At 40.6% G+C, this 24870-nt stretch overlaps 1 protein-coding gene across 1 annotated transcript in view; it reads left to right on the top strand.

Moving 5' to 3' along the window:
- The window catches only part of LOC135224160 (prolyl 4-hydroxylase subunit alpha-1-like), a 142881-nt gene that overhangs the window by 117093 nt on the left and 918 nt on the right, over positions 1 to 24870 (top strand). The window contains exon 13 of the mRNA XM_064263037.1: positions 1 to 71. This exon is cut by the window's left edge and continues 95 nt beyond it. Within this exon, the coding sequence (XP_064119107.1) occupies positions 1 to 71 (71 nt within the window). The remainder of the gene's footprint in view (positions 72 to 24870) is intronic.

The following is a 24870-nucleotide window of genomic DNA, read 5'->3' as shown; positions in this document are numbered from 1 at the left end:
CCTGCCTGACGGTTTTGAAGACACAAGAACCTTACACGGAGCATGCCCTGTTCTTAAGGGCATAAAATGGGGTAAGTCCATCATTATCTCAGTATCCGAAGCTAAAACCAACGTGTTATAAAAGCTGCTGCACTCGCGCAGTGCATTCAAGTTTAATATTAGAGGAATACATAGATGTTCAGGGAGAATGAATTACTGTTGAATACTCAATCGCTGATCATTGTATAATCTGAGATCCAGCCATCAGATTTAATCATTACATGATCCTGTTCTTAATACATGATGAAATAAATTCCATAAATAGCTTATTCCTAAATTAGCACCTCAAAATTATTCTATTATCTTTGCTAAATTAGGAATCTTAAAAATGGTTTTAATTCACTTCACACAAGCTCTAGGAAGTTAACATTCAATTTCTTAGTTACTTGTTGATCCGTACAAATATTTCATAAGCCCTGGTATGCAATTTTGCTAAACAGAAATATGGATTATTACTTCTATTTGGCACTAACCTCTTACAATGATATCTTTATTTAAAACTATAATTAAGCAAAGCCAGTGTGTCTTAAAGAGCATCACTGATGACCGCTGGTGTCACGTTCCTTGTGAATCATATTATTTCAGGATTATTATTGAATTCTGTACATTTCTAGTCTATCAAATGGAATATGCCGGTGACTAATGAGCATTCCGTGACCCTCAAGCTTCAGCAAGTCTGTACGTTAATGACAAAGATTTTACAGTGAAGCAACTGCAGACGTACCATGCAAAAAGGAAAAGATTCTGCAATATATTTGCCGATCTTGAGAGGGCATTTGAGTACCAAGACAAGAATATTGATCAACATTATGAAAGCAAGAAATTGTTGCACAAGATCTAAAGTGAAGACAGTAGTAGTTAAGTCAGAATATTTCGAGGTAAATTTTAGTGTCCATCAAGGATCAACATCAGGTCTTCCATTGTTTACGATACTAAGGGAGGATGTAACGAAGGAGAGGAGAAAGGAAGGATCCTTAAAAGCATCATTAGCTGATAACCCAGTGTTAACAACAGAATCTAAGGAAGCTTATGGTGAAATGTCTGTAAGATGGAAGAATGAAATCGAGAGGAAAGGACAAACAATCAGGAAAGCAAAAGAAAGCTCATTGTAACTGGAATGAAAGCAAAGGCAAACGATAGTCATGAACATTGCCATAAGCAAGCCACAAAACAGTAATGAACTCGAAATTAGGACTCTACTGAATACACAAGAGATGTTCAGGATTGCAAAATATAAATGTGAAAGTGGACCATTTACGAGGTTGGAGCATACTGCATAGAATTAATGCAAATTAAGAAGTTACTTTAGTTACTAAAAAAATAATTTGGGGCACTGGGATTTCATTGTGTTGCATTGTTGCTAGATCTGCAGTATGCAGAATGTACATAAACCTCTTATAAAAAGTTGATTGCGGTTGGGGTAATGTCAATTCTTTTGCTGACATGTACTGCAATCAACTTTTTAAGAGGTTTATGCGCCTGTGGCTTTAGGGCAAAAAATCTCGATATTATATAAGAAAAGATTGTACATTAGATTTATTTTAACTATTTTCAATAAGACTTAATTTTATTTTTCTTGCATAGAGTGTAGACTTCAGTTTTGTATGTTGTTATACTTGAAGAGAAGGAAGCCTAGTGTGGTGTTTTATCTCTTAGTTCACCATTGTTAAGTAATATGCTCTATAATCCTATAATCTCATATACCTTAAAAAATTTACATGAATTACTATTATTTTTCAAATTTGTCTCTTTCGTAACGTTAACAAGTTTACTCTTAAACTTGCAATCCAGGTTTGTTGTTTTTCCCTCCCCACCTCATAACACAAAAGCAAGTTACAACATGCGTTGTCACACTGACTTCATACACCACTGAGTACACAATACAACATCCCTTCCCCCTCATTCAAAAAGTAACTTTTATCCCAAACGGTAACATCTTCCTTCTATACGTTCAAACTTTAAATTGAAATGTAAGTTTTTAATCCCAATTTTTATTCAGACTGGCAAAGTAATTTGCATTTTCCAAACATACAAACCTGAAGCTCTTTACATAAGGATTTAGCTTGCAAATGCAAGTTGGAAAGGCCATTCATACTTATTGACAAGGTAGTAAACTACCGACAGGCAGAGGGAAGCCCCCCACCTATTGGTCTGCATTCCCCTTTTTCTTCCGGTCCTGATACCAGAGTGAGGGGTGGCTGAGGTGGCCTGTTAATGTAAAGAACTTCAGGTTTAAATGTTGGGAAAAATACAAATTAATTTAAAATTTGCTATTTGTCCCTACACAAATAAAAACCTCCACTCTTTTTGCCTGAGACTTACCCGTTGGTGGGAGGAATCTGGGTATTTGAACTGACTACATAATAGGTTGCCCACCCTATGGGTGTTACCTTCCCGATCTGTTTAAGCACAGAGGAAGGGACCCCACACCTCTAGCGTTCTCTGCATACATGGGATGTAGCAGATGCTAGACTTCTGGACCATTATGTAAAGGGTGTGTATGCCATTACTCAATCAGGTTGTAAATACCCCACTGAAGTGTCGGAGACAATAAAATAGGTAAATGCAATCAACAAGCTTGCCTTATTGTCTGTCCTCCTCTGGCCTTGTCAAGAGAGGAAGGGAACTTCCATCCCTTTATTGCCAATGAAAAGACTGGCGCTCAGTTAGATAGCTACCCTACACTCACATCTGTCCAGCTGGTGTACAGAATGGCATTTTGATTCTCCATTTACCTAAGGAAGGAAGAAAAAGAAGGGGAGGCAGGGAGGCGAACCAGTCACTCGTAACCTGTTTCTTGCTAACCGCATACCGAGACGAGGTGCTACCTGTCCCAAAGGGAGCTGGTCTCACTATCCAGCCCGTTGAGCAACCACCACTAGTCCCAGGAGAGTGTGTTGAAGGCTAGTGGGTAACATGGTGCTGGTAAACAAAACAACATGCAGGTGATCATACCCATCACCTCTCCACAAGTACACATTAAAAATGTCAAAATTAGAGTCCTCCAGATCAAAAGTCAGATGCTTATCATAAGGGGTTTCAAATACCACCGGCGCTGTTCACATACATTTCTGGTGAATTTCCCTGTCTCCCATGCTGTAGGGTAGGGTTCCAGTGTAATTAAATTAGGTTTCCTAACCATGTCCATACACAGGTTGTCAGAGGAAGGTGCATAGATCGTCATCCGTGCCAAAAAATGGTATTATGAAAGGGTCCAGGGTACTTAGTTCTTTATTGCTACTCATAAAGATCAAGGGATGGAAAAAAATAAACAAATAAACCTGAAAATCTTAAAAAGATATCATCAGCCTTTCATATAGCTTATTCTTCTATCAATTGCACCACTATGAGCTGACTCCCAAATGTCCACTCCCAATAATGTTTGGACCTCAGAGATAAAACATAATATGATTAGGGTGATGATGGTTGTATTCTTGTAATACTCGGTCCCAACAAGTGGGTTTGCCTTACACTTGAGTGACCCTAATTGTGTGATGGCACAGCATAATTAGGTGGCTCAAGTGTAAAGCAGTCCCACTTTTTGAGACACAGTATTACAAAAATACAGTCATCCCCTCCCTAATCATGTTATGGGAAAACTGGACAGAATGCTGTGATTCCCATTCCCAGAACCAGACCACCCCTGGAATCCATAACCCAGCACTGCGGAATAGTTCTGCCCTTGAGGTCGTAATATGAAATCTCTCAAGTCTAAACATTATCAGGTAGCTGATGATCCTATCACAGTTCTTACTATTAACTTCATATATAAAACCCAGTTCCAGCCATGATACCTTTTTCTATTTATCAGATCATATAGAATTTACCAAAAGTAGAAAATTCCACAAGACCTAACCCAAATTGATTAGTAGTAATATATATATGACTCTTGGACTTGAACTTGGTAACAAATTCCAAGGGTTCAAGAGCCCTCTAACCATGTCAAGATGGTCCCAAGTCAAGGGGGCCCTAAAGTAACTCACCACTGTGAGCAATATTCAGGTGTGCAGCCTACTCCTCACTGGATTTGTCCCACCACAAATGCCTCCCTGGGGAAAAACCGGGTGGCACTCCAATGTAGTTCCCATCATCTGCCATAGTCTCAATCTCCTGAAGACACAACTTCTTGAGACTCTTAAGTCAGGAGAGGAGGGAAATTTGCCCTCAGAACCCACCTCTACAAGGAAAACAGGGTAACTAAAGAACAGTGACAACACCAAGCGAGTTGTTCCTGATACAACAGGAATTTGTGCATAGCCTCCCCAAGCTTTCTGAAATAAGAATCCTCTGAAAAGACTTGTTGCTGCTGTAAACAAGCAACCCAATAGGTGCTCATTCTCTGGTTGAGAAAGAAGATAAAAATCTTGAAGTTCATCACCACTAAACTCGAGAAAGAAGGTTGTCTGGAAAAAATGCAACAAGTTTGTTAGAACAAACCAAGATAAAAAAACATTCAGCATACCTCTTACAAAAGTGTACGTAAGTTCAAACACCAATGAAGATTCTTTGTTAGACCTTGTAGGAAGGTGATTGAAAGTCCTGATGAAAACTGAGGTATTTCCAAAATTACCAATATGTGTCTATTTAAACTATACCAAACCGTTTAGTCCCTCAAAAAAGAGAGAAACCTCTCTTCCTCATCTTCTACCACCAATCTTCATTATTGCACACCCTACAAAGGGTAAGGTCCCATTGTGAGCCATGAATAAGGCAAAGAAATGGATTGGTAAAGAGTGAGAGATGTCAAGGACTTGAAAGGGACCTGCACTTTCCTACACATGGCAGCTGCAGGTAAAGAAAGCGCCCCTTGCATCCCCCCTTCTATTCTTCCCCTTACCACATTTCCGAAAAAGGGAGATTGTCTGATTCCAGCCCTCACAACTGGTGACCTCCCGGGTTAGGATGGTAGCAGCTCAGGCCACCTACCCCAGAAAACCTTTTAACGGACTCATACCGCGCTCAGTCTAGGTTCTCTGGTGCTCCTATCTGCGGTCGACCACAACGCCATTAGTGGACTCAAAATGGCACATCCTCTACAGGAGTGTTTTGGTGTTAACGGTTTGGCCTGCCATTTACGACACCTGTTGACCATAAGAGTGAACTGGCATGATCCATGCTCTCTCCAGGTGGTCCCCCAGCACCCCGACCCATGTCCCGATCGACGTCCTTGCACATTGCCACCACGCCAGCGGAGCCCCACTCTGACAAACTGCCACCCTTCTCCAGACAGAACATCGCAACCTGGCTACATCGCATGGGGATCCAGTTCCGTTCACATCTTTGATCTAGTGGTCAATTCCATAACCACTGCGGACCCGAGTCTAGCCTAGCACAAGCTCCAGGACCTGGTACTACTGCCGGTGGACCACCAAGGAGCCACCTTAGACAGCTCTTCCTCCGCCAACTCACGCCCCAGGTCCCCAGCTATATCCCCAACACGTAAAACCTGGACATGGAGAGCCTGGAGGAGCGGGCCTTTGGCCTGTTCACTGCCACCCAGGCCGCAAAACTCTTCTGCCCCACCTTCAGCCAACAGCCTGCAGCAGGAATCAGCGCAGCCTTCCAGATAAAGGGAGAAGCCCAACAGCACACCTTCGACCGCACCAAGTCGTCACTCAGCAGAGCTACAACCCTGGCACACCAGGACCCCGACACACCCCTGACACTCACCACCGATGCCAGCAACACTGCATGCGCCGCTGTCCTGGAACAGCTGGTTAACGGGGTCCCCACCCAGTCAAGGATCCCCATACTGGTACAATAGTACAGGTACCCTGACTTGCCTGGATAGCTTGGCTAGTTAAGCTGGACTAGCACTTCCGGATTCCAGGGAACCCTGGGTAGCGGTTGCACCCATGCATGGAGCATGGGTAGCAACAAGGGGGGAAGCCCAGCCCGGTGGTCTGAGAGCCTTGCCTGGACCAGTTAGCCTGCTTCGAAGTTCCACCTTTGCATGGAACACAGGTAGCATTTGGGTCATCCCTAACCAGCAGTCTGAGAGTCTTGACTAGACCAGATGGCCCCAGGGACCAGCTGGGGCTAGGGTAACAGCTACATCCATGCACCAATCCATGGGAGCAATAGTACCATTAGCATGAGCTAAATCAGTCCTCATCCTCAGAAAGGACTGAATGCAATGAGGTCTATCAAAACTTCTAGTTGGAGAGCCAAGTGGATTTTATTCACACTATTGAGTACAAAAGGTTTGAGTGTGTAATTCTATTGTAAATCACCTAACAATGAAAGAAAAAGGCGTCTTAAGTTGCACAATCCTGGGCTTTGGTCCCTGCAGGTCTCAAAAGGGGAGCCAAAAATCCAATTAAACTTTCGAGTACAACAACTGTTTCAAGCCTGTTTCATTTAGATCTCCCCTCAAATTAAACTAATGCAACTTAAGACATGAAAATACCCGGGGTTACTAATTAAGACACCTACTAATTAAAGACCAATTAACACTTTACTTAAACTTTCAAGTACAACAAAAATTCTTCTTGCAAATGATTGTTTAGTAATCCTAGACACCATATCCACAACTTAAGACACATTTTTTCCTGGGGTTTGTAGGTAAAATGGGAATCTTTGGACCCTGAGGGATACGAAGACCCTCAAAACTGAACTTATTCAAAAGAGGGAGTACAACAGTTTTGATTGATGCTTTGGATAAAACATGATTTCAAATGAACAAAAATGCAACTTAAGATATGAAAATACCTGGGTTTACTAATTAAGACATCTACTAATTAACGACCAATTAACTATTTATTTAAACTTTCAAGTACAGCAGAAATTCTTTTTGCAAATGATAATTTAGTAATCCTAGACACCACATCCACAACTTAAGACGCATTTTTTCCTGGGGTTTGTAGATAAGATAGTCATGGTTTGACAAACACAGCGTTTCCTCTTGGTATTTATTATCCAAACATCACGGTACAAGATACAGTTCAGTACTGAATACTGAGAAATAGTAATATACAGGAAGTAAACAATAATTATGATAGTTAACAGCAAAAGCAGTTAAGAACTATTACAGCAATAATTAGCATAACAGTTATATGAATATTACTTCAGAGAATAACAATCGTTAGACAGTCAAGTATACAAACTATCTCACTCCCCTTCTTCTTTATGAGACAATATATGAATAAATCGGGAATGCCAATAAAATAAATTTACTAAATAATACAAGAATAAAATAGCATAAAATAAATAATTGCCATTTAACATGTTGCATTTATCAAGACGAGCATTATCTTTACTATAAGCAATTCTGATCATCTTCTAACTCATTTTCACTGTTAGAACATTCATCCCAGAATTCCTTCTCTTCCGATTCATAGGATCTTTTACTGGGATCCACCTGCAAACGACTTGGAGGATGGCGCTCCCGAGTAGAACGACGTATTCCTTCTGAATTACTTCCAATCCCTGACTCTATTCTGATGACTTCTTCATCTGAATGATCAGCCAATGCGGTTTCCCATGAATATTTGCTTACAGGGGCCTGCTCCAGTTCGTCAAAATGTCTTATTTTTACTTCGTCTGTTATAGTCTCTGCTGGGGTTAATTTATACGTCCAGCCACCACGAAGTATTTCTATAACTCTATATTTCTTCAAAAGATATGTTGCAAGTTTACCACCTCCACAACGGCGTCTCTCAGCTGTCGATAACTTCAATAGAACCAAATCTCCAACTTTGAAAGCTTTGCCGTAAGACTTCCGCTGGTTATTCCTAATCTGTTGTGCCATTGCAGTCTTTTTCCGTGCGACCTTAATAGTTTTTCTCAATTTTATCTACCTTCTCTCTCACAAATCTTCACTACGATTGCTGTATTACCCAAAGAGCCCGGTGATAATCCTCATCTTTGCAAGTTTCCTTTTTTAGAATCTCCTCTGGACGTCGAGCCGGAGTCCCATAGACGAGCTCATGTGGAGTAAATGTAGTCGTAGTATTTACAGCTGTATTATGAGAGAACTGTACCCTGGGTATCATTTCAGGCCAAAGATCCATATTATTGTGGCACATGCAACGAACGTTGTCTAATAATTGATTTTGACGTTCTACCTGGGCCTGACTTCTTGGATGGTAAGGAGAACTAAAATCCTGCTTAATTCCAAACAGGCTACACACTGCCTTGAAGATATCAGCCGTAAAATGTGATCCTCTATCCGATGTTATGACACGGGGCACCCCAAACATGCAAATCCATCTTTCAACTAGAGTATCCACTGCTGATTTTGCTGAACAATCCTAATGAAATGGGAAACAAGACCCATGAAATCAACTTGCACCTGTTCATTCATGTATTCCGGAAGCTTGCGGTTCTGAAAAGGGGCCTTCCCTGGATGCTTCGATCTTTTGTTACTCCCACATGCTTCACATTTACTGACATGTGCATGGACATCTGCCTTAATGCGAGGCCACCAGAAATTCTTCCGAGCTCTTTCCCATGTTCGATCATGACCCATGTGACCACTCATTGGACTGTCATGAATCATTTGAAGTGCATAGATTCTCATATCTTTAGGTATTACAGGTAGCCACTCTTCTTTCACGCCATAGGGATGTTCTTGTGAGCATCTTCCTTTATAATTTATATAACACAGAATTCCATTGTTAGTAATACTTAAACGGTTACCATATTTGGCAAGCTCATTCTCCTCTGACACACATCCCGGTGAACTCGTATTTTTCATAAAGTTCACTACTTCCCTGATCTCTTCATCACAATGCTGTTTTTCTAATTTTTCATTGGGATCCACAAATGCTGTGGCCCACTGCTGAGAAGATCCTACTGCTATACTTGCAATATGCGATACCAGATTTCCATCAGCACCAACTCTTGACAGATAATCAGCCATGGACATCACAGCACTGCGACCACTTTTATGAATTGGATTTATGTCAAACTGCTGAATTGTTTCAATCCATCTCCCTCGACGTCCTCTCTCTTCTCTAATATCCAGGGTGTTTAACCATCTTAATGCCTGATGGTCCGTTATCAGATCAAACGGTGCAGAGGAGAGGTACATCCGAAACCTCTTTATTGCCAGGATAACCGCCAGTAATTCCTTTTCCGTCGTTGAATACCTCTGCTCGGATTTGGAGAATGTATGGTGGTAAAAGGCAATTGGTAACAGTTCCTTGGATGCTGACTTGTTGGCTAACATTGCTCCTGCTCCAACATCACTTGCATCAGTAATCAAAATGAACTGTTTACTATAGTCAGGAAGATGGAGTGCCACAGCATTTGCTACCTGGTTTTTAAGCCTCTCAAAAGCCTCAACCATCTCGATCGACCAATGCAATTTCTGGTGTGGGTTTTTTTCTAAAGCCTCTTACAGGGGCTTAGCAGTCTGTGACATCCTGGAATCCATTTTTGCACATAAGAAAATGCCCCAATGGCCTGATGCAACTGCCTGACAGTCAAAGGCCTAGAAAGATCCCTCAGTTGATGAACTCTTTGCTCACTAATGCAAACCACGGAACCCAGATACTCCACTTCATGCACCCCAAATTTACACTTATTCGGGGCTAGCACAAGACCAGCATCCCGAATCCTGCTCAACACATTTCTGAGCTTTGCTATGTGTTCTTTCCATGTTGAAACCCCAGACCAGTATGTCGTCGAGATAACACAATGCATCCATATAGTTGCAATCACTGAGTATTGTAGCCATCATCCGTTGAAACGTATAACCTGCCCCTTTCAGACCAAAAGGAGTTCTACCATGCCATTCAAACTGGACCCCATGGGACTACAAAGGCCTGAGACCTCACAATCCTCCTTCCGAAGAGGCATCTGATGGTATCCAGACTTTGCATCAAGCACTGAAAAGTATTTTGCCTGACCAAGTCTATCAAGAAGATCCTCGACCAGGAATTGGATGCAATGTTGCTGGCTGGGACACACTATTTACTCCCCTATAATCAATAGCCAACCGAAGGCTTCCATCAGCTCGACGAGTGCAAACAATAGGAGCTGCCCAAGGGCTACATGATTTCTTTATTACACCCATATCCTGAAGTTTGCTTAGCTCCTTCTTGACTTTTGCCTCCAAAGCAAGTGACAACCACCGCGGTCTATTTGCTATTGGTGCTGAATCTGGGTTAACTTTGACTGTGTGCTCCACCCCTACCTGTACCAGCGGCAGTGGGCCTCCATTATAGAAAACATTCTTGAACTCATGAAGTACCTTGTCCATTTCCTCTTTCTGCTCAAAAGTAAGCAACTCTCTAACGATGAAATTTCCTCTTTTCCCCTCAATTGAACTTAAAAGGCTATGGTTGCCATCGTATCCTACCACACTGGGCTCTAGTTCCCCAATCTCCTCTCCATTCTGCACAGTTTCGTGTTTATCCGATACATTTGCAACTCTCACATACATTTTCTTCTTGATTGAACCTGGATGCAGCAATGAGGAGGGGCAACCGGAGAACCCTCAGGGCATCGGGGACACAACAGATACTGCTCATCTGGAACCATCCCATCAGCTGAGCAGCATAAAAATAATTCTGTCCTAGGAGGTATCACAACTGCATTCTCAGCTCTAACAATGAGCTTCACCCCTCCATCAGAGCATGATTTATGTGATTGTGTCCTTTCCCTAGTATTCAATGGCAATGATAAATTTATTGAATCCACTCACAACCTCCCTTTTGTCAAATCTGGAGTGACTGTGCCAAGTTTTATCCACAAGTCCATCCCAAGTATCACTCTAGTAACAAGTTTAGTTACCACAATGAACCTATGTTGTCTCACTATGGTTTTGCCTAGCTTTACATCCATCAGAATTTCTCCCCCAATTTGAAGTTCTTCACTGCTCGCTCCGCAAGCTATAATATTACTCGAACTGACGAGATTTCTGAGCATCATTCAAGATATCCTCAGAAACTAAAGAATAATCACTTCCGGTGTCCACCAAAGCATTATACTTAGTTTTCATCATCTCCACAGTAACGTAATTTGTAATATTTTGCAATACCCGAGTTGCTGCTCGGCTGGAGAGTACATGGCCGATATCTCATTTGACCCTTCACCTTTGGCTGCACCGAAGCCACAGTGCGTTGGAAAGCGGAAGTAGAATTCATTTGTACAGACTGCTCCAAGCTCCCGTGTGGAGCAGTCCTCACTGAAAATTTCTTCTTTGAATCTGGGGAGGGTACCAAGCAGGATTTTCATCTCTCCTTCGTGCACATGCTTTCCATCCACCCACATGTGTCATTTTACAATAATAGCACTTAAATTTACGAGAAGAATAGGATTCCCTCTTCTTGCTGCCCCATGATCCAGCATTTCCTCTTACAGTTGCAACCTCCATAGTTTCCGGTGTGTCCTCCATCCAACAAACATTGGACGTACCCTCAATTTGATTCACATGGACACTGGGATTCCTAGGTCCTGTTGCTTTAGTTGCTCGTTTAGTAGACAACGCTGCCAATGCAATTTTAACCACCTCATCATACGACTTGGCAGTCTCCTCTGACTCCATCCACTTCTCTCTAATCAATTGGGATCGAACATCTGCATCGTGCAACCCAGAGAGAAATCGCCATACAACACGCTTCCGTACAATATCAGCTGGTTCTTTAGCAAATGCTTGACCTGCCAACAGTTGCAAACGAGTCATATAATCACTCAGACTCTCACCCTGCAACTGTATAGATTCCTCAAACCTCAGAATCCTTACTTCAATTGCATCCGCCGTGAGAATACGCTGCACAAGTCTGTCCATAATTGCAACATCGTCCTTACCCCACTCAGGGTCCTGTAACGCCTGTTGCTCCACATAGTTGGCTGTTGGTCCCCTAAATTGTAATCTCAGCATGAGGGCCCAATATCCTGCGTCATGCCAAGACGGTACCCCTCATAGTAAGTTTGCTTGCTTGACTAACGAGAAATGCAATGAAAAGGACTGCCAAGACATTGGAGACACATCATCCCCAAAAGACACACTCAGCATAATCTCCTTTGCAACAGCGGTATCTTCGGTAGGTGTGGATTCTGACTTGCTGCCACCAGTCATGGTTTGACAAACACAGCGTTTCCTCTTGATATTTATTATCCAAACCTCACGGTACAAGATACAGTTCAGTACTGAATACTGAGAAATAGTATATACAGGAAGTAAACAATAATTATGATAGTTAACAGCAAAAGCAGTTAAGAACTATTACAGCAATAATTAGCATAACAGTTATATGAATATTACTTTGGAGAATAACAATCGTTAGACAGTTAAGTATACAAACTATCTCAAGATGGGGGTCTTTGGACCCTGAGGGATATGAAAGACCCTTATACAAAAGAGGGAGTACAACAATTTTGATTGATGCTTTGGATGAAACATTATTTCAAATGAGCAAAACTGCAATTTAAAACACCGAAAAATCTGGGGTTATTAATTAAGACTAATTAACGACTACTTAATTAATGATCGATTTATTTAAACTTTCATGTGACACAAAATTTCTTTTTGCAGAAGATAATGCGGCATGGAATGTACAGTATGATGTACGACATAGTTTATTGTTTTATAGTGACCAAATCGAATATCATCTCATTTGTGATTGTCATCAGTATTTTCATCTGATGATTCCATTTCTCTTGGCAGAGGATCATGATCTTCATCCATATAATCATCCATAGCACCATCTTCCTGGGCATCACCACTGTTGTCATCTGGCTCTGTTTCGACCTGAACCTCTGGAATGAGTGTAGGGGGCATCTGTTCTCCATTGAACCAAATGATGTGAAATTCGCCGTCAACATTTTCCCACCCATTGGTGGGTATTTTGTCCAGGTCTTGGTGGTGAGCACTACCCCATAATCTTGCAACGAATGCACTTCTATCCACGTGAGGTGCTAGTTCTGCTTCACATGGTGGAATGCTGCTGCCTGCAATGCTTTTAAGCTTCTGAAATGGGTGCTTAGCATTTGACTTTTGTTTGTAGGTTTTCTCGACCACATTGAAGATTTGGATGACTTCCTCTGTTGGGACAGCCTGGCTCAATGAAGCAAACGCTCTCTGGAGCTTGTCACTTTTTGCCACAATTGCATATGGCCTGTTCTTTCCTTTCCTTGCAAATGCAGAGGTATAGTCACAGCCAGTGAACGCGTGTAGGCCAGGGAGTGCAGCACACATAGCGTGGCCTATCGCAGCAGCAATCATAGTTACGTTTACATGGTGTAGGAGTAACACTAGAATAGAATGTCAGTGTCAGAAGCTCTAACGACTATGTAGCCAGGTGTGAAGGATGACTCTGGTGTCAGCCTCCGAGTGGTTGCAGTTTAGAGATGGGACTGATTCTGCGTATACTTCTCCATCTTCTACGAAGTACCGAGTGCATTCTTCCATCACTCCCAAATACACTTCCCATCCATCAAGAAGAGGCCTGTAGAAGTCGCTCGACCAATCCTTTGTGAGAAAGACGGGTAGCTCTCGTTTGAACGACTCCCTCTCGAGTTGTTTCTTGAAGCTTGAGTCTCTCTTCTGTTGAGGTCCTTCGATAACTAGTTCCCCTCCCACAACAGCTTCTCTGCGTTCGCGCTCACAGTCCTTGATGGATGGTCTTTCATACGTATCGAAGTTGATGTCGGTTCTCTGTGACTTATACACCAAGCTAGTAACCAGAATGTTTCGTGACAGCTCCCCGTACGTTGCAGGGTGATCCAGCAATATGTAGTGGAATTGAAAATTGCCTTCAATGATATGAGTACCTACAAATGATGGGCTGCCATTGTCACTGACAGTTCCCTCCAGAAGTTTGAACAATTTGCTTTTATCCGTGTGAGCCATCGTGCCATCACTGTGACCCACTGACAGGGGCACAGGTATCAGTGGAAATGAGAAGACATGCTCAAGGTCAATGTCATTTGTTGCTGTTGTGATGGCAATGTGGCCAAGAAGTGCACCATTACATTTGAGTAGTGCATCTTTGGCGTTTTTGTCTGCTTTTTGATTGGTTATGCATTCACTTGCGAATGTGCGAAGAGGATGCTTGCGAATTGGTTTTTCAAAACGCTCTGCACTTTTGAGGCATTCTTTTGCAAAGCTTTCATGCCTATTCTTGCAGTCTTCTGGAATGTTCAACAATGATGTACTCATGGCATCTGTTACACTCTTCCCAATGCTGATGTTAATGAGAGGCAAGCTTGGATCAAGTGTAAAAGGATTGGCGCAAGACTCAATGTGATTGATGATCTTCTGCAGATCCTCATTGTCTTTCCTGATTCTGGCTGGACTGAACTCAGTCTGAGTGTCGCTTGTGTTGCCCATTCCAACCATAGTGAGAGCTTCATTCACAAGTGCTGCTCAGCTACTCTTGGTGACACTCCACCGTACTCTTGAACTGTAGTTGTTTGTGGACGATGTATATCCTGTCATTCGGGAGGCTGCATCTGCATTGATTGTTTGCCCCAAGGTGAGATCGACTGGAATTCGTGCAAATTCATTGTTCGATCGTCTGACTGAAAAGCCTCCATCCTCTAGAATCTGCCGCAGCCCAGGATGCGAATCAGCTAAGTTCATCAAGCTGGTATTTCGACATCCAGCGGGCATAGTTCAGTCAGTTTGTTGCAAAATACAGATCAATCTTCGGAGTCAACATGGAGATGAAGAGATCTATGTCTGTTTCTCTAACCGAGGGTTCGACAATGTGGTAAATCTGTATATACTGGATATACATTGCCCAAAACTGTGCTGTTCGACCAAGGTCACCAGTTTCAGCGCTCTTCTTGAACCTCTCAAAAGCCTCAAATAGCTCTCCGAACAGGGCTGAGTTGCAGAAACGATCAACATCTTCCTTCTTTTCCAGGGGGACATTCAGCAGTGGGTGCACTTGACAAACTTTCATCATGAACAGGATTATCAAGTCCATGTTCAGGCACCAGCTCAGATATTTTGTCCGCAGCATCTGTATCCATTTTGATGATGTTCTGTGTACCACGGCACTCTGTGCACTAACTGAAACCTATTTCACAAATGCTATCTGAAGGAAAATGAGTATTGGTTCAATTCAAGCAGGCAAAATAAGTATAATACTATTTTTTATATAGAAAATTATTTTTCTGTGTGTTTTCTACTTGTATCAAACTGAACCAGTACCTATGTGTATGGTAGGCCTACAATTCACGGATTGAGTGAGAGGAAAGCTGTATTTTTGGCATTCTTGTGTATGCATTGACATGCACTGATCTCTATTTGAATGATGCACATTATTATAAACCACCAACTGGGAATTCCCAGAAACTGCCATGAGCTTATCCAGCATCCAGCTGTTACTGATTGTGAAAAACAAATGTCTTACCAGCAGACCTCAGGGATTACTGCTACAAGTGGTTCATTTCCTGTCAGGAGTCCCTCAATTAAAAAAGCTGAACGAATTCCTAAAATTGTGAACAAATTAGTAATTGCTTGTTAATTAGTAGGCGTCTTATCCTCAAACCCCAGGAAAAATCATGTCTTAAGTTGTGGATATTGTGTCTGGAGTCGATAAATTATCTTTTACAAAAAGAATTTTTGTTGTACTTGAAAGTGTAATTAAATGTTAATTAGTCATTAATCAGTAGTTGTCTTAATTGATAACCACAGATATTTTGGTGACTTAAATTGCATTTTTGTTCATTTGAAATAGTTTCATCCAAAGCACCAATCAAAATTGTTATACTCCCTCTTTTATATAAAGGTCTTCATATCCTTCAGGGTCCAAAGACCCCCATCTTATCTACAAACCCCAGGAAAAAATGCATCTTAAGTTGTGGATATGGTGTCTAGGATTACTAAACAATCATTTGCAAGAAGAATGTTTGTTGTACTTGAAAGTTTAAATAAAGCGTTAATTGGTCGTTAATTAGTAGATGTCTTAATTAATAACCCCAGGTATTTTCATGTCTTAAGTTGCATTAGTTTAATTTGAGGGGTGATCTAAATGAAACAGGCTTGAAACGGTTGTTGTACTCGAAAGTTTGTTTAATTGGATTTTTGGCTCCCCTTGTGAGACCCTCAGGGACCAAAGCCCAAGATTGTGCAACTTAAGACGCTCCTTTCTTTCATTGTTAGGTGATTTACAATAGAATTACACACTTAAACCTTTTGTAGTCAGTAGTTTGAATAAAATCCACCTGGCTCTCCAACTATTCCTGCATGGAGAGCCAGACATGGTAGCCTTCCTCTTCCCATTCAAAGTATCAAAAGATCTTGGAAGATGAGACAATGAAAAACTCCACAATGCCCATCACTGCTGAGCAACCTATCTGAAGATTGGACCCGTCAGTAGTGCCTGAGCCACAAAACCAGGTTGCACAAGCCCCATTCTAATGACCCAGCTGAACCAGAGACAGAGAGTGAAGTGCTACCCAGTCAACATGGCCATCTGGCTATGGAGGGATTTGTAACATCGGGTCATCCTATGCCTACGATAACTTATAGTCTACGCTTTCTATTACCACCTCTCCTTCTTAACAATGTACAGCTGTGTCACTGGGCCATAGTTGGTACTTAGCTTATCAGTCTTTGGGGATTAAAGTAAAACATGATTACCCAACAAAAATGGGTTTACTGTGGCATGTCATCATTTGGCAGACTACTGCTATACAACTACCTTGTTTCCTGTCCTGGTCAATATATTCTTCTGAGGATTCCATTTCAACACAAATCTCAGGCAGTTTGGTTTTCGTCTCACGACTAAACACCAACCAATATGGTGTAGCTTCTGTAAACAAATTAGGTGTGGAGTGACACGCCATCAAATAACGAGTTTCCAATGCCTGTCCTTTGCCTCACCATGTGCTATTTGCAAGACTTTTGCAAGAGATCAGTTCTGAGATTCTACCTCATCACCAACCTGTGGCCACAATGGTGGTGATGAAACATGTATTATACCAAGTTCAGCATGAAATTCAAAATACACAGTACTCTGAATCAACCAAATATGAGGAAAATGACACTAATCAGTTTCTCTAATGTAATCAATTTCATTATATAGCCACTTCAAAGTATACTAACAATAATAATCCACATTGACTAATATCACTTCTCAAATTGACAATGGCCCTAACAAATTTGCTGTGAATTCCTGCTACTCTGCATTTGGCAGTGATTGAGCCATAAGTTCCAGTGCTGTACCCTGTGCAGCCAATAATCAACTATGACATTTTTAACTAAGTTTCTCAGCTTCTTGGTCTATGATTCCAATAAACTGTCATCATCCTGAGTCTACACTTGATCTTGCTTATGCCTTGGTGTCCTTCAAAAACAAATGATAAAACATTGCTTTAACACACTATCCCTGACACACTAGAAAAACAAGACATTCCCCTAAAAATCACATTTCTGCAAACACAGTTCATCTTTCACCATGTACATGTGGCATCATTCCAGTTACCTGAGACCTCATGTTTTTGCAATGCGACTAATTCTTCATCTTGCCATTACGCTTGCTGAAAATCTTGAAAAGGTACTTGAACTGTCATACTACTGCGGACATTCAGACACACATTGTCATAAGTATCACCCATTCAATACAATCTCTCCAGCCTGGGTTGTTCAGGCAAAAGAGGCAAGCACCAGTATTTGAATGGCCCAATCTGTAGATCACTTTGGAATCGTACCCTTGCATTACAGTCAACCCCCTGTATTCGTGTTCTCAAGATTTGCAGACTGACTTATTTGCAGATTTTTCTGTGGGACCTACCTAAAAATTATTCGCAGGAGGACTCACTCATTTGTAGTCTTTTCTGACGATAAATATTCACTAATTAATGTATTTTGATGTTAATTTTATGACTAAATATATTTTTGATACAAAAATGATTGACTAATTTTCAAATATTCATTATTGATTAATACATACTGTAGACATTAAATAGTAAAAATAACTATTCTCTCTCTTTCCCTCTCTCTCTCTCTCTCTGTCTTGCTAAGAAGTGTTTTTTGTATGATAATTAAATGACTTACTAATTTCTAAATAATATTAATATAAACAGCAATAATATCAATTCATTAAAGGAAATACTACATACAGTGAATTATTACGATTTTAGTTTATAAATTACAAAATTATGCAAGAATGAAGGAAATCCCAATCTTTTAGCATAGAGAATTGGAGAGAGGGGTGAGGGTGGAGCTGTCACAAATAACAAGAAACCTGACAGCAACGGTAGGGTAGTGTTGCATCTTAGGAGTCTCTAATAATTGCTGCCATCTTGGGGTCAAAAGATATACTGAAAATTCTCTCTATCTCTCAGGGAGTCTCTCTTTAACCAATTGGTATTAACACATTTATCCATCAATAGATACTATTCTCTTATTAGTATATTTTCATGTTATTTTCATGACTAAATACATTTTTATGATACAAAAATGATTTACTAATTTTCAAATATTAATATTGATAACAAGATTAATTGATATTAAATAAAAATCATTCTCTCTCTCTCTTAATAAGATTAATTGATATTAAATTAAAATAATTCTCTCTCTCTCTTTCTCTTTCTTTATTTTGTAGGATAAATAAATGATTTACCTAATACATAGTACTAAAAACTAATTTTCAAATACTGTAAGACTAATTAATAATAATAATAATAATAATAATAATAATAATAATAATAATAATAATAATAATAGAAGATGTAAAACAGAGGCTTAAGGCCAAAGCACATAAGATCCAACGGTACATGAACAGGAATAAGGGATACCAACAGAACAAAACTATTCGAAACCAAACCAGAAAAGACTATACAGCCACTAAAAGAGGGGAAGACAAACCACCCAGAAATTCCTGAAGCCGAACCAAGTAAGAGGACTCTGGGAAAACATATGGAGCAATCCGGTATCACACAACAAACATGCAACATGGCTCCAGGAAGTCAAGGAAGAAGAAACAGGGAGAAATAAAAAAAAGATTCACAGAGATCACGACAGCACAGTCAGGCACCAACTAAAGAAAATGCCAAACTGGAAAATAAGCCCCAGGTCCCGATGAAATCCATGGATACTGGCTCAAAAACTTCAAGGCCCTACATCCACGAATAGCAGAACAACTCCAGCATTGTATCTCAAATCACCATGCACCCAAATGGATGACCACAGGAAGAACATCCTTAGTACAAAAAGACAAGAGTAAGGGAAATATAGCCAGTAACTACAGGCCTATCACCTGCCTACCAATAATGTGGAAGTTACTAACAGGTATCATCAGTGAAAGGCTATACAATTACCTAGAGGAGACAAACACCATCCCCCACCAACAGAAAGGCTGCAGAAGGAAGTGTAGGGGCACAAAAGACCAGCTCCTCATAGACAAAATGGTAATGAAGAACAGTAGGAGAAGGAAAACCAACCTAAGCATGGCATGGATAGATTATAGAAAGCCTTCGACATGATACCAACACAACATGGCTAATAGAATGCCTGAAAATATATGGGGCAGAGGAAAACGCCATCAGCTTCCTCAAAAATACAATGCGCAACTGGAATACAATACTTACAAGCTCTGGAATAAGACTAGCAGAGGTTAATATCAGGAGAGGGATCTTCCAGGGCGACTCACTGTCCCCACTACTCTTCGTAGTACCATGATTCCCATGACAAAAGTACTACAGAAGATGGATGCCAGGTACCAACTCAAGAAAAGAGGCAACAGAATTAACCATCAACCATCTGATGTTCATGGACGACATCAAGCTGTATGGTAAGAGCATCAAGGAAATAGATACCCTAATCCAGAAAGTAAGGATTGTATCTGGGGACATCAGGATGGAGTTTGGAAAAGAAAATGCGCCTTAGTCAACATACAAAAAAGGCAAAGTAACGAGAACTGAAGGGATAAAACTACCAGATGGGAGACACATCAAACACATAGATGAGACAGGATACAAATACCTGGGAATAATGGAAGGAGGGGAATAAAATAAAAACACCAAGAGATGAAGGACACGATCAGGGAAAGAATATATGCAAAGACTCAGGCGATACTCAAGTCAAAACTCAACGCCGGAAATATGATAAAAGCCATAAACACATGGGCAGTGCCAGTATCAGATACAGCACAGAATAGTGGAATTGGACGAAGGCAGAACTCCGCAGCATAGATCAGAAAACCAGGAAACATATGACAATATAAAGCACTACACCCAAGAGCAAATACGGACAGACTATACATAACACGAAAGGAAGGAGGGGAGAGGACTACTAAGTATAGAGGACTGCGTCAACATCGAGAACAGAGCACTGGGGCAATATCTGAAAACCAGTGAAGACGAGTGGCTAAAGAGTGCATGGGAAGAAGGACTAATAAAAGTAGACGAAGACCCAGAAATATACAGAGACAGGAGAATGACAGACAGAACAGAGGACTGGCACAACAAACCAATGCAAGAACAATACATGAGACAGACTAAAGAACTAGCCAGCTATGACACATGGCAATGGCTACAGAGGGGAGAGCTAAAGAAGGAAACTGAAGGAATGATAACAGCGGCACAAGATCAGGCCCTAAGAACCAGATATGTTCAAAGAACGATAGGTGGAAATAACATCTCTCCCATATGTAGGAAGTCAAATACGAAAAATGAAACCATAAACCACATAGCAAGCGAATGCCTGGCACTTGCACAGAACCAGTACAAAAAGAGGCATGATTCAGTTGCAAAAGCCCTCCACTGGAGCCTGTGCAAGAAACATCAGCTACCTTGCAGTAATAAGTGGAACGAGCACCAACCTGAAGGAGTGATAGAAAACGATCAGGCAAAGATCCTCTGGGACTATGGTATCAGAACGGATAGGGTGATACGTGCAAATAGACCAGACGTGACCTTGATTAACAAAGTCAAGAAGAAAGTATCACTCATTGATGTCGCAATACCATGGGACACCAGAGTTGAAGAGAAAGAGAGGGAAAAAATGGATAAGTATCAAGATCTGAAAATAGAAATAAGAAGGATATGGGATATGCCAGTGGAAATCGTACCCATAATCATAGGAGCACTAGGCACGATCCCAAGATCCCAGAAAAGGAATCTAGAAAAACTAGACGCTGAAGTAGCTCCAGGACTCATGCAGAAGAGTGTGATCCTAGAAACGGCGCACATAGTAAGAAAAGTGATGGACTCCTAAGGAGGCAGGATGCAACCCGGAACCCCACACTATAAATACCACCCAGTCAAATTGGAGGACTGTGATAGAGCAAAAAAAAAATAAATAAAAAAAAAATAATAATAATAATAATATACTATTATTACAATATCTATGCATTTCTATAGTAAATTATTTTTAAAAATTAAAGAACAGAATTTATCCCTGTCTTTTGCCTTCTAAGTTGTGAAGGAGGGGGAGGTTGGGCCTGTCAGAAATGTCACATTACTTGGCAGAGAGTGACCTGTCCAAACTGTTGCCAATGCCTGATCATCCATTTCTATTTTTACTTCTTCTTTTATCTCCCTCTTTCTCTCTGTCAAAAGGTAGAATAAATGGATTGATAAATAGACAAATAGTAGATACGTACTTAGTTCAGCCATCTCTAACAAGACAGATCCTGCCTATCAAACCTCTTGGAGTTTTTTCATAATACTTGGTATTTATGACAGTACTAGTAGAGCAATAGATATACAGTGGTCCCCCCATATTCACAGGGATGCGTACCAGACCCCTGCGAACAGTTAGAGCCCACGAATAGTTGAAACCCCCTATTAAAATGCTTAGAATAGTTGGAACCCATATAAAAATGCTTAAAATGGCCTATTTTGTTAGTTAAAACTCAAGAAAAACACACTAAAACTTTGTATACCTAGTTTTTTAAAGTTTTATCACAAAAAATGCATTTTATGATGAAATTAATAAAAAAAACCAGGAATTTGTGGAAATTTCTCATAGAAAAATACCACAAATAGGAGAATTTTCTATGAATAATGGGGGATATGTTCCAGAGAGAGATCCATGAATGCATGTATCCGCGAATCCGGAGAACGCAAACACGGGGTCCCCACTGTACTCTAGTACTTGGTTTTCCAAAAGCCCTTTGACAAAGTTCCACACAAGAAACTAATGACAAAAGTTGAGCTTTAGGAATTGTAGGAGAAATAGCAGACTGGATCAAAGACTGGCTAACTTATAGAAAACAGAGAGTCGTAATAAATGGTGAAGAATCAGAATGAGCAGATGTGACAAGTGGAGTTCCTCAGGGTTCTGTCCTTGGCCCTCTGTTTTTTATTTACATTAATGACACTGGTGTAGGCTTAACTAGCAGGATAGCCAAATTTGTAGATGACACCAAACTACGTAGGTGTAAATGCAGCAGTTCCATATAGGCAGTCCCCGGGTTACAACAGGGGTTCGTTCTTGAGACGCGTCGTAACCCGAAAATCATCGTAAGCCGGAACATCGTCAAAAATCCTAAGAAAACCTTACTTTTAATGCTTTGGGTGCATTGAAAACTATGTAAACTGCATTCTTATTGCATTTTTTGTCAAAACAACCTTCAAATATTAATTATTTTGCATTTTTGGTGTCATATTTCATCTGCCAGATCAGTGTTGTAGGCGTTGTAACCCTGGAACATGCGTCGTAACCCTGGAAATAATTTCTGATGAATGTAATTGAAAAGCGCCTTAACCTCAGAACGTCGTAAGCCGAGACCGTCGTAACCCAGGGACTGCCTGTATATTGGAAAGTTTAAGAAATTATCTACAGAAAATAGCAGAGTGGTCAAAAATATGGCAAATGCCTTTTAACTTGGATAAGTGTAAAGTGTTACAAATAGGAACAAACAACCCTCATGCCAACTACATGTTGCTTGGGAATGACATAAATATTGTAGAACAAGAAGAGGATCTTGGAGTCATTATTACCAAGGGCTTAAAATCCACAAAACTGTGCATAAAAGCTGAAAGGATGGCATAGAAGCTAGTAGGATACATAAAGAGGCAGTTCAAATACAGAAACAAGGAAACAGTGCTGCAGCAATACAAAAATATAGTTACACCTCATCCTGAATATGCAGTACAGTTTTGGTCACCAACACTAAGAAAGGACATACATATATAGATTAGAACAGGTTCAAGCTAGAGCCACAAAGTTAATTCCATCCATCAGGCAAATAGGTTTCGACAAGGAGTGATCTGGCATCATTTTCATAACTGCAAAGTCAGCTAAAAACAAACGCCAGTCTCTGCACACCTGACATCTGTTGTGAATGTTCCAAAAATGTGCAAAGGTTCACCAGCACAGGTGCATAGATCTCTCCTCCATCCTTGACTCACAAACCACCTTGTTTTTGCCTCAGGTAGTTCCAGTTAATCACCCTATTACATTATGAGTCAAACAGGACATTGTCCAAGTGGACCTGACCAACAGTCAGGTCTTTGGTGCAATCATAACTGTGCATTGTTAATATGTACTTCTCCATCATCAACTGGGAAGGTATAATAGTAATTTCCTTCACTGTCATGTTCCTAAACATAATGCAACTTCTGATTGGAATACCCATGACCTCAAGAACGAAACAGAAATAACCAGTACTGAAGCTATGACTAGTCTTCCACCAAGCACTTCGCCTTGACATGACCTCACTCACCACATACAGAATAAGGTATGTGTCCTATGTTGACAAGTGCCCATGTTACCCACATCCATGACACTTCTGCAACTCGCATCATAAGATGAATCACTGTGAAGATTCCCTCTGGGATTTGTCATAATGCTTGACAAAATTAACTATGGGAGCAGAGCTGCAGTATGCCTCTATAGTCTAGGCTTGCGGATCAACAGCTTCAAAGGCTTATGAAATTTTCAGTGCATTCTTAGGAAAAAATCCTTTTGGTTACACAATTTACAACTCACTGTTGATAATAAACATTTGTTGACAACATGGTCACAAATAACATTATCACTCTTCTCAAATTCACACCAACTGCCTTCTGGTGTAGACCACAGACAAATTATTTCCATCCACAAGTGAATGATGCCTTTCGGAACCATCAGTTTTGCCAAGTGTCAACAGCCAGGTGAGACACTCCTGGCAAAACTGATGTTGCCGAAAGGCATCATTCACTTGTGGAAGGAAATAATTGTTAAGCAAAGTCACTGCTTCATCTTAAGTTTTCTCTTTACTGTCTCCAACTTGGGAAAAACACATGTCTTGAACATCTGGTCCAATCATGTGAAGAAAGCTTGGTTGCTTACAGCATCATCTGTCAGACTTTTGTTGATAACATAAATCAAATGATCACATCCATTTTTGACATAGCCTAACACACTTTTCAGGATAAGTGTCCAATGTAAAAGTCTTTAAAATCAGTAATCCATATGAAATTTTGGCTGTTTTGAGCATTCAGCCTTTATATGGACAACAACAGTGCTGATTTGGTAAAACAACACTGCAACTTACCACATAATTTATATTAATCCTTTATGTAAATCCAGGACCATCCTTGTCACCAGTTTCTATAAGAAGATTTTGTAAATGATGTGTAAAGTGTACAAGTTTATTCTTAAACTTACAATCCAATTTCTTTGTTTTCCCTTCCCCATCTCATATCACTAAAACAGAGTTAAAACAAGCATAGTTATGCTGACTTACAACACACCACAGAATTCAATACTACAAATGGGATGCAGAAAATTCCAAAAGTTGGGAAATTTTTTCCTTTGCCATGACTTAAAGATTTGTATAATCCTTTCTTATTGGCCTCCCTTGAGCTTATTCCTAAACACCTGTTAACATTAAGGGTAACTGGTCCATCGAACTCAGACCCTGTACCAGAAGCAGAGTTTGATAATTACATTTCATGGCCACATAAGCCACTCAAATTCTGCAAGTGAGAAGCATG

Source organism: Macrobrachium nipponense, chromosome 10 (genome assembly GCF_015104395.2).
Source record: "Macrobrachium nipponense isolate FS-2020 chromosome 10, ASM1510439v2, whole genome shotgun sequence".
Taxonomy (NCBI): domain Eukaryota; kingdom Metazoa; phylum Arthropoda; class Malacostraca; order Decapoda; family Palaemonidae; genus Macrobrachium; species Macrobrachium nipponense.
This window is presented reverse-complemented; position numbering and strand designations above follow the sequence as displayed.